The sequence below is a fragment of the Chelon labrosus genome, assembly GCF_963514085.1.
Source record: "Chelon labrosus genome assembly, chromosome: 18".
Taxonomy (NCBI): domain Eukaryota; kingdom Metazoa; phylum Chordata; class Actinopteri; order Mugiliformes; family Mugilidae; genus Chelon; species Chelon labrosus.
The window spans coordinates 2,038,831-2,049,953 of NC_140351.1; the positions used below are offsets into that span (position 1 = coordinate 2,038,831).

Here is an 11,123-nt window from a genome sequence, read left to right on the forward strand (position 1 = left end):
CAGGAAGAAAGCCAAATCTATCAAAAATGTGGGTTTTTGGATCAGATTGTTATGCATATAGTCATGATCAGAAGAAACTTGATCCCAAATGTAAAAAGGGAATATTTGTGGGGTACAGTAAGAACAGTCCAGCGTATCTGGTTTACAACCCTCAAACAAGAAAGGTGTCCAAACACAGACTGGTGAAATTCATCAAAATGAACAGTGTTGATCAACAAACCCAGACTGATGAATATGAACCAGAAACCAACAGCTTCAGAGACCAAAAGTCAGAAATTGAAAAGAGTGAGTATTGCAGGTTGTTCTCAGGAATGGACTGCAGACAACATTCCCCAACGTTTTTGTCGCACTCAGACTTTTCCTCACACTGCCTGTGTCCAACTGTGAGGGAGAGAGGACATTTTCACGACTGAAACGGATAAAAAATGAACTCAGGACAACCATGGGTCAGAAGAGGCTCTCTTCATTGTCTTTGATGGCTATTGAGTCTGAGCTGGTGAGGGAGCTGGACTTTGAGGACTTGATCTGCAACTTCGCAAAGAAAAACACACGAAAAAAGAACTTCTAAAGGTAAGAGCTATTATGCTGTCTGTGAAATGAGTAGTATAATTTGATGTGACTGTGTGACCTGATAATGTAGGCTGCTACAGAAAGAAGATAGCAAAGAGAATCAGATCTTAAACAATAATGATGATGACACAGACAAGAATGACAATGTACAAAATGAGGAAGTTGTTCTGGGTGAAAACAAAAACAGCTTAGGTTCAGAGCCTAGTTGTGACCAAAACCCCCGCTACCCAATAAGAGAAAGAAAAGCTCCAAAATACCTAGAGGATTACACATCGGACATTAAAGATAAAGATGTAACCCATGCTAGTGTTGATTATTGTTTCAGGGCAGTGTGCGGAGTCCCCCAAACCTATAGAGAAGCCCAGATGTCACCGGAGGCACCAGCATGGCAACAAGCCATGAAGGAAGAAATGGACTCACTTAAAGAAAACGAAACCTTTGAACTGACTACATTACCTGAGGGTAGGAATACAGTGGGGGGAAAATGGGTATATGCCTTAAAGGAAAACACAGAAAAGGGAAACGTTTTCAAAGCCAGGTATGTTGCTAAAGGCTACAACCAGACAGAGGGAATAGACTATAATGAAACATTTGCCCCAACAGCAAACATTTGTTCAGTGCGAGCCCTTATGCAAATTGCTGTCCAGAATGATCTCATTGTACATCAGATGGATGTGAAAACAGCATACTTACATGCTCCAATAGAGGAAGAGATTTACTTAGAACAACCTGAGGGTTTTGAAAACACATCAGAAACCGGAGAAAAACTTGTGTGTAAGTTAAAGAAATCCCTTTATGGTCTGAAACAATCTGGAAGAAATTGGTACAAACTTCTAAATGACCACCTAGAACAAGACAACTTTGAGAGGAACCTATCTGACCACTGTGTGTACAAGAAACAGATAGGAAGTGAGACAATCATTGTGATCATATGGGTAGATGATTTAATCATTGCAGCCAGCAATGGCGACCTACTCAACAGCTTCAAAAACACTATGAGATCACAATTCAACATGAAGGATCTGGGGAAAATTTCATATTTCTTGGGCATACAGTTTGACCAGAAGAAAGACAAAATTACAATGAATCAAAAACAATACATTCTAAAAATGCTTGAAAGATTTGGAATGTCAGAGTGTAAACCCAGATCTACCCCAAGTGAACCAAGAGAGGGTGGTATCAAAAGTGAGGAGGAAAAGAAGAGTGAGTTTGTAGACCCCAGAGGATATCGGGAGATTGTTGGCAGCCTGATTTATGCTATGACTAGTACAAGACCAGATATCAGCTGGATTGTGAGCAAGCTCTCTCAAACTTTAGCAAACCCTAAAGAAGAGGACTTAGTGGCTGCTAAACATGTTCTAAGGTATCTAAAGGGCACTGTTGACTATGAACTATGTTACAAGAAAAATGAGGAAGGTTTGAATCTTATTGGCTTCAGTGATGCTGACTGGGCATCCTCTGTGGAAGATAGACGGAGCACTACAGGGTACTGTTTCAGCCTGACAAAACAGGGTCCCGCCATTTCATGGAAGACAAAGAAACAGCCCACAGTGGCATTGTCCACATGTGAGGCCGAGTACATAGGTCTAGCTGCTACTACTCAGGAGAGCATATACCTTACTCAGCTGTTAAATGGCATGGATAATAGAATACACAGTCGTGCTGAGATTCATGGTGACAACCAGGGTGCCATAGCACTGTGTAAGAACCCAGTGAACAGACAGAGGTCTAAACACATTGATGTGAAATACCACTTCATACGTAACACACTCTGTGAAGGTAAAATAAGTATTGTCTATTGCCCATCAGAGGAAATGGTTGCCGACATACTGACAAAGCCTGTAGCGAAACCAAAAATAATCAAGTTCAAAACATGGTTCTTTGGAAACTAAATGTATTGGAATGATAACATCGGGTTATGATGATGAGAACAAGTGGGGGTGTTGGGTTTTGTGTTCTCATTTATTGTTGTTTTATGCTTTTATTTTGAAGCTGTACGTTCGGTGGAGGTCACGTGAGCCTCTTGGGCCAATGAGATGTTGTGGGCGCGTTTTTTGTTGTTATTATGAACTTTTTCTTCCGCCATGTCTGTTACTGAGAAGAGATGTGAATAAAAGAGAACGAAAAGAAAAGCTGGTGTTAATTATTTCCCTCCTAAGATGGCTGAAGGAACAGAAAACGTAACAATTTCACTCACCACGTCTTTGTGGTCCGTCTCACCGGAGTGCACGAGCAGCCATCAGCTCCGGCCACAGTGACGTCGGTCGCGTCAGTCACCTGGATGGTTACGTTACTTCCGTTACTTCCGTTACTTCCGTTGAGTGGCTGATGAATTTAAAAAGTGGATAGCTGGCTGACCGTTGAAAGGCCGCTGTTGCAACTTAGGTTTAACTTTAAAATTTCAGATCAGCTATGATCTGTCCTGTTTCGACAAGAACGATATTGTTAAGGGTGATAGCTGATTTTGATTGACATCGATAATATATCATAATAATATTTTATTTATTTATTTTTATTAAATCTGTGATGTTAAACAACAACTCATTCAAAAATATCGAAAAATAACTTAAAGGGTGGCATGAGTCCGGCCTCACATATGTGGCCCAGAGGTCTAAGCTGGTATGTGGGCCGAATTCGGCACTCCACAAGTGGCCCACATCTGTCTGCCGGAGTCAAGACGGTGCCGCCTTTGCCGCATCTGGGCCATGTCCGGCTCACATGCCGTATGCCAGTGCCGAGTGAACACCACCTGTGCCGGCTTCAAGCCAGACCCGGCCCACATGTCTCTGCTATGTGGGATGGAAACAGAAAAACAAAAAAAACTCACTGATGTGATCCTGAACAAAATCAGACCGGACAGCTGCCCCCCTCAGAGCGAGCGGTCATATTCAAGCGGGCCGGAGGGCCAAGCCCGGATCTATCATATGGGCAATCTGGGCACGTGCCAGGGGCCCTTGGGCAGAAAAGGGCCCTTCACGATCCGAGTTTTTTATTTTTTTTCCTCCCCGAAGTTTAAACTTGCCCCTTGTGCTTGATAAGTACCCAATCAGGAGATAAAAATAGTTGTTTACAAAAATTCTGTCTCCCGATTGCCTGTTTTATTTGTCAGTTACTGGACGGTAATGATTGGCAGCAGGCTGCAATGCACTGTGTTGATTGGCGAGTGGTAAAGGTGGGCGGACATAGCGGGTGGTACGTCTTGCTGGTTCAAGTTCAGTTAAAGTTGCGCGGAAGATGGATAGCGGTATTGACCAAAAGCCCAGCGGAGCTGCAAAAAGGAAAAAGAAACGAGAAAAGGAGGAGAAAGAAGCGGCGGCATTAAAAAATGTCCCGCTAATAAGTAGCTTTTTCAAAAAAGCGAGAAATGAAGAAGAGGAGGATGGCGAACTAGACAACGCTAGCTCTAGCTCTAGCAGCGATGCTCAGCCTCAGCTAGCAGCAGCTAACGTTAGCGGGGATGCGGGAAAAGAGAGAGATGACGCCGGTCACCAAACGGAACAAGGTAACGCGATTTCTTCACGTTCATTTACAGTGGCGGATACCGTCATCTCAGAGGACCCCGCACAATGGGGATCAATTACAGAGAGTGTCCGGGAGGAAATTATTCTCAAAGGAGTTTCAGCCTTTCAGAATCGGGCGGCAAAGTATCCAGCATCACGGAGGGGGGGGCGAGGCTGGCAGCAAGACCCGCTCTCTCACTAACGAAGCGTTGACCCGACATCTTCAAAATGGTGAAACTATGTCACGAGAATGGATTATTTATTCACCGTCCACTGGAGAAATTTATTGCTTCGCTTGCAAAGTTTTATCAACACACTGCACCACATTTGTCACCGGATTCAGTGACTGGAAACATCCGCAGAGAATAACGGAGCACGAAATGAGCGGTGAGCAGAAAAAATGCATGCTGTCACTTATACATCGCACTAAACATCTGGGCACTGTGGATGCTTCTCTTGGGAGACAAATTGAAGCTGAAAGTCAGTACTGGAAGGATGTATTGAGGCGTGTTGTTGCCGTCATAAAATTTCTGAGTGAAAGGGGACTTCCATTCCGGGGAGATGATGAACTTTTGGGATCCCCACACAATGGTAATTACTTGGGAATCATCGAGCTGCTAGCACAGTTTGATCCATTTTTAATGGAACATTTGCAAAAGTATGGTCAGAAGGGTCGTGGCAAGGTTTCATATTTGTCATCAACTATCAGCCAGGAATTTATTGGCCTGATGGGTGACAAGATAAAGCAAACCATAGCTACAGAACTAAAGCGAGCAAAGTGTTTTTCCGTTGTAGTGGACTCTACACCTGACATGTCTCATGTGGACCAGCTAACTTTTGTGTTCCGATTTGTGAATGATAAAGGGAAAGTAGTAGAGCGATTTATTGGATTTGAACCCATTCACAGTCACACTGGGTCAAGTCTGGCTGACTGTGTGATCAAGATGGTCAGCGACTTGGGGCTGGATCTCTCCAACTGCCGTGGCCAAGCTTATGACAACGCATCAAACATGTCGGGGAAATATAATGGGTTGCAAGCTCATCTCAAGAAACACAACCCACTGATTCATTACATTCCATGCGCAGCACATTCTTTGAATTTGGGTTGGTGTGAACTGTGTTGAAAATAGGTGCCGGGAAGCAAGCCAGTTTTTTGACTTCGTTCAAGCACTATATGCGTTTTGCTCTGCTTCGACCCACCGATGGAATAAAGTGTTTACTGCCAACATCACACTGACGCTAAAATCGCTCTCCTCTACAAGATGGAGCTGCAGAGGAGACTCCACAAGAGCTCTTTGTGAAAATTATGCTGAAATAAGAGGAGCCTTACAGATGTTAGCATCTGACGACGAAGAGCGGCAGGACACAAGGCGCGAGGCTACTGCGCTGTGTAACAAGCTCAGGAAACTGGAGACTGCACTCATGACAATATTTTGGGACACTGTGCTACACCGTTTCAAGCTTACGAGCAATGGTTTGCAAAAGAGGGATGTGGACCTAATGACCGCTGTGCACCTTTTGGAATCAATGCACACTTATGTTGCATCACTAAGAGGGCAATTTGCTGACTTTGAGACATCTGCTCGGGCTGTCACAGGTGTGACACAGACCTACCAGGACGAGACCCACCGCTGGAGTAAAAGAAAGGCCTTTGTTGATGAGACAGTGGACAATGAAGTTGTTCTCAATGGGAGTAAAAAGTTTCAAGTTGAGACATTCAATGTTATCATTGACAGTTTGCTTTCAGGACTGGACAAACGCCTGGACGCATACAGAGACATTAACAGTCGCTTTTTTGACATGGACTGCGATGACAGTGACCTACGCAAACGGGCCAACGCTCTCTCCTCTTCATATCCCACCGACATGGATACTGCTTTAGCTGATGAGCTGATCCAGTTTAGGGCCTTTGTCAGCACTGAACAAGAAAAGACACCTGCAAATCTATTGCAGGTTGTTCTCAGGAATGGACTGCAGACAACATTCCCCAACGTTTTTGTCGCACTCAGACTTTTCCTCACACTGCCTGTGTCCAACTGTGAGGGAGAGAGGACATTTTCACGACTGAAACGGATAAAAAATGAACTCAGGACAACCATGGGTCAGAAGAGGCTCTCTTCATTGTCTTTGATGGCTATTGAGTCTGAGCTGGTGAGGGAGCTGGACTTTGAGGACTTGATCTGCAACTTCGCAAAGAAAAACACACGAAAAAAGAACTTCTAAAGGTAAGAGCTATTATGCTGTCTGTGAAATGAGTAGTATAATTTGATGTGACTGTGTGACCTGATAATGTAGGCTGATTGTTTTCAATGAACACTATATTTGATTCATTCTATCATTGTCTTATTGTTTGTGTTGGAGATTGCTGGAGATTTATTGAACTGGTCAGGCATACTTGCTCCTTGCTCAGTTGGATTAGTTTCATCTTTTGACCAATAGATGTGTGATTTGACATGTCAGATTGGCTGGGAGTTCAAATAATTAAGGTGGGCTTTAATGACCAGGGTGTGTAGCATTTTGCGTGTGTATCTGTCTGGTGGGGCAGCAATCTACTACTTTGGAGGGTGTGGGTGTTTGGGAGGGGAGGGGGCCCATGAACTTCAGTGCCCAGGGGCCCCTGGGGGTACTGATCCGGCCCTGGTGAGATCACGTTCAAGGGTCATGGCACTACGCACAGTGCTGGTGCGCCACTTTGTGGTGAGGCTAAGATACTACACTCAAACAACATAGATTGGTTTAGTAACCATGTGCGATTTATTTATTTTTTTAACACTTTACCAATTATGGGCTCACTGTATTGATGTGAGCCCATAACCCGTACCTGTGCACGTCTGTGGTCAGACAGGTGTCCCAGTTACTTCCTGGTCATGGTTTGCTGTATCTATGAGCAGTGAATGGTGGACGCGTCTCCTGTCTCTCCTGGACTGGAATTAAATCAGGTCTCAACAAATGAAAGAGCTGTCACGCCTCGTCACTCTGGCCTATTTCTCAGGTGTGTTTCAAGACGTGCTGCACAACAGCTCCAGCTGACACGTATGTAAACAGTGGACAGTAGAGTGGATGATGGATTAGCATTTAGCATGGAGCTAACACTGTCCATCAATGTAGTTCCTGGAATGAATCCTTCCTCTTTTCTCTGTAATGTCTGATCCAACCTTCTAAATGATCAAGGACAGCACAGCAGCTGAGATCCAACTCTGGACAGAGATCTGTACAAGTCAACAAATAAATGAAGCTAGTTTTATGCTCAGGGCTAACGGGCTAAAACAGCTGTTGACGTGGACTCCCAGGTCACAGTGGGATTCTTCAGCATTCAGACGGAGAAAGCAGCACAGGACCAGAACCAGAACAGAACCAGACTCAGTCAAAAGAGACTGGTTAGCATCCAGCTGAGCAGCCTAGCGCTGCCTACCTGCACAGCTGACAACAGGTGAACGTCACGTTGGTAGTAAAGTGGCATCAGGTGCGTTTGTATCAGAGCTGTTTTCCAGATAGCAGCACAGTGTGGGACCCATGTCTGTGTTATCAGTTCATCAGTCATTGTGTCATGGAGCTAAACCTCCCTGTCTCCATGTCACATTTAATGTCAGTCTTATTCTTCAGAAGTCAGCACCTGGAACAGATCATGTCTGCTCTGTGATACTGTTCCTTTCACTCCAGTTAAAGCTTTGACTGTTTGTTCCATCATCACTCCATGAGTCTGAACTAAGTCACACTAACACGCTGCTATTAGACTCAAACAATCCACTTTATCTGAAAGATTCATTTACTAATCAGTCTTTTCTATCTACACTTTCTAACTGATTTCTACATGTTCTACAACATCTCTCAGACTGACTCTATTAGAGGAGGACGAGAAGAGAGGACTGGCTAAAATGTCCTCACTCTGATGGTGAAAACTCAAAGTGGTCCTCACAAAGAGAGCTGTACAAGTGTACGCGCACAAACACACACCACGTCACTTCCAGTAAACGGAGCAGAAACGAAACTAAAGTTTGTTCAGACTCTATTTTGATTCAGAACAGACGGAGGAAAACTGAAGGTTGAAGCGAAGTGAGTGTTAATATTCTTCTTCTTCTTCTTCTTCTTCTTCATGTGGACTGTAGAGGGAAGAAGAGTCAGAATTTAACAGTTTGATTCAACCATTGAAACAAACTAGTGATTAATCAGTTGTAGTTCTGCTGCTTTTATTAAACTGCGTAGTTTGTGTTTTACTTCCTGTTCTCAGTCAGACTGACTCTGATATTATATTATATTATATTATATTATATTATATTATATATGACCATTAATGGTTTGTTTCGGTACTGAAAACGTGTTTGTGTTCTTCCGTGTATTTCCTTCTACTTTTATTTTGTATTTCCTGTGAAGTTTATTTTGAAAGGACCGTATCCGGATGTGATAACCGTTAATGACAGTAACGGAAGATGGAACAGAAACGATAATTCTCTGTGTTTGTGTTAAATTAAATTATTGTGTTAGAGGTGAATGACTTTAATGATTTCTCCTGTTTCTAAGTGTTTTGAGTTCATCTTTTAAATAAGTTAGCTAACTGCGTTGTTAGCAGACAAATGTAGCATTAGCATCAACTGTCACTTTGAAGAGGGACCGTTGATGCTAATGCTAATGCTAACGGTTTTCCTTCTTTAGTTTGTTGGACTTTTCTGTTGCTTTGTTAAAGTTTCACTGAACTGAATGATTAATATACATTATAGAATCATTTTACTCTTCTCTTCCTTCAGTTTGAAGCTAAATTATCGAGTGTTTTTATGCTAAGCTAACGGCTACTGACGCAGCTTTTTAACTTTATCTAAAAGTCTGGAAGTTCATTTTTACTTTTTAAAGCTTGAACACAACGTGTGCTTGTGGTTTTCTGTCCATATTCTAAAATACACAAGTGTTTATTTTAACTTGACAGGTAAATCTTTAATAAAAACTACAGTTCCCATCAGTCTCTGATCAACCTGGAGATCTGTAACTGAAGTTGATGTAAACTTAGAACTCTTAGTTCATTCAACAATATTTAGTCCATGGCCATGTAGAGACAGAAATGACTGTAAATAAGATAAATAATATGAGTCAATTTAGTTTGTTTAATAAAAGAACCAGGTGTAGACCGTTCTATAGGAAGGTAACCTTAAATGACTTGTGTTGTGATCTGGCGCTGTATAGAAAATAAAATTAGCTTGAGCTTCAGGGAAGAAGAAACACTGCAAGTTGGAGAACTTCCCTTTAATCCTTGAGCAATGAAAGTGTTCAGTCTGTTTGTTCAGACTTTGATTCAGAGTAGAAGGAGGAAAACTGAAGGTTGAAGGGAGGTGAGAGTTAATATTCTTCTTCTAAATTACAGGCCTGTTATAATTTATTCAATTTCTTACATTTCACCAGAAGGTTATAAAGTCACCAGGTCCTTGTTGTTTTATAGTAACCATCATCTTAGTGTAACTGAAGTTGATGTAAACTCACTGAGTGTTTCTGGTTTACCTCTCAGACTGACTGAAGTCCAGAAGATGGAGGAAGGGGAGGACAGAGTCAGCTGTCTGTCTATGAAGAGTGACCGGTCCAAGGATTTTCCTCCACACTTCAGTCAAGAACCTGGACCCTCAGACACAACGTAAGAGAACTACTACTAACTTGTTCATGACTCATTTTAGTCACTTCTGTCAGTTCCAGTTTATTTTCTGTCTCTGATGGTTGATTCATTTTTACTAAAATACTCTGAAAAGGTTTTTGTGACTCCAACATAAATAATGAGTCCTGTCTTCCTCTCAGCTTCTCTGACAGCTGTCAGTCACCTAGAAAAGCTGTAATCTAATCTCAGAGGACTGTTACAAACATGAAACCATCTCATTATCTGCAGCAGCTGTAGTTTGTGTGTTTACTGCTACTGAAATTACTTTATCTCAGAGTTTATCAGTGATTGATGAGAATAAAACACATTTGTTTCTGCAGAGGGTAGTACCACAGACAGAGACCAGAGTCTCCAGTGTCCAGCTGTCTGTCTATGAAGAGTGACGTGATCTTTATCTGATCAATACTCCCTATCAGTCCAGTTCACTATCAGTAACACTTCTTAGACTCTTCTAAGCTCAGTTCAGACTGAACTAACTCAAGATAAAAACAGTGAAGGACATAATCAGCTCTCTTTGATGGAAGGCTTTTACTGTGAAGTCTCTGCAGGAAGTGTTGAGTTTGTATTAACAGCAAACGGCAGGTAGATGACTCAGTGTTTAATAAGACAGCCAGATAGGAAAAGCAGTTGATTGGTGTTGATGAAAGCAGGAGAGTTGAAATCAAAGGAAGTCAATTCAAACTTTTCCTGTTCTCTGTGAGCGTCTGAGCTTCTGGACAGTGATGTCAAATGTTGACAAAATGATTTTAGTGATGAAGAAATGTGTTGACAGAGAGAGGAAGAGGAGTCATGTTTCTGTGGAGGAGCAGCTGTCCAGCTGTGCTTTGTGTCAGGACGTCCTGAAGAATCCAGTCTCTAGCAGCTGTGGACACTGGTTCTGCAGACAGTGCATCACCTCATACTGGGACCAGTCTGCTTCATCAGGAGACTCCTCCTGTCCCCAGTGTGGAAAAAGATCCAGAACAAGTAAGACTGTACATCTGTCTGCTGATGGACTCTTGATAAAATCATTTCTTAGTTTCCTACAGTTTTATTTATTCTCTTTTCTTTCCCTGCACTTCACATACCAGCCTTATTTTACTCATAACTGAGCTTTGTTAATTACTGCTGATATAAATGAATCTGTTCCTGTTGTGACCAGCCACTAAGAGGCTTTTATTGTGAAACAGCCAGAGGAAATGTTTGTTACCTGATTAGCAGTATTTTGTTGTTAGTGCAGTTAAAAACAAGAGATGAACATATTGCTCATCATTTTATTAGTGGATCAGTCTTAAATATTACAGAGAGGAAGGAACAACCACAGTGAGCTGTTAGATGAAGAGCTGCAGACGAGCTGCCTCTGCTGTCAATCAAACACTGACACGCCCCCTCAGAGGCTGATAGAACAAAGAGCATTTCTAGTGTTTCCTCTAAAAATGAGT

The 11,123-nt window shown here is 42.4% G+C and overlaps 1 protein-coding gene across 2 annotated transcripts in view; it reads left to right on the forward strand.

Annotated features, from left to right (window-relative positions):
• The first annotated feature begins 3,561 nt into the window (after nucleotides 1-3,561).
• Nucleotides 3,562-11,123, forward strand: part of LOC311503144 (NLR family CARD domain-containing protein 3-like) — a 51,012-nt gene continuing 43,450 nt past the window's right edge. For both annotated transcript variants that reach the window (XM_084565690.1, XM_084565691.1), the window contains exons 1-3: nucleotides 3,562-8,123; nucleotides 9,562-9,684; nucleotides 10,475-10,668. In XM_084565690.1, the coding sequence (XP_084421816.1) occupies nucleotides 9,581-9,684; nucleotides 10,475-10,668 (298 nt within the window). In that variant the 5' untranslated portion in view covers nucleotides 3,562-8,123; nucleotides 9,562-9,580. The remainder of the gene's footprint in view (nucleotides 8,124-9,561; nucleotides 9,685-10,474; nucleotides 10,669-11,123) is intronic.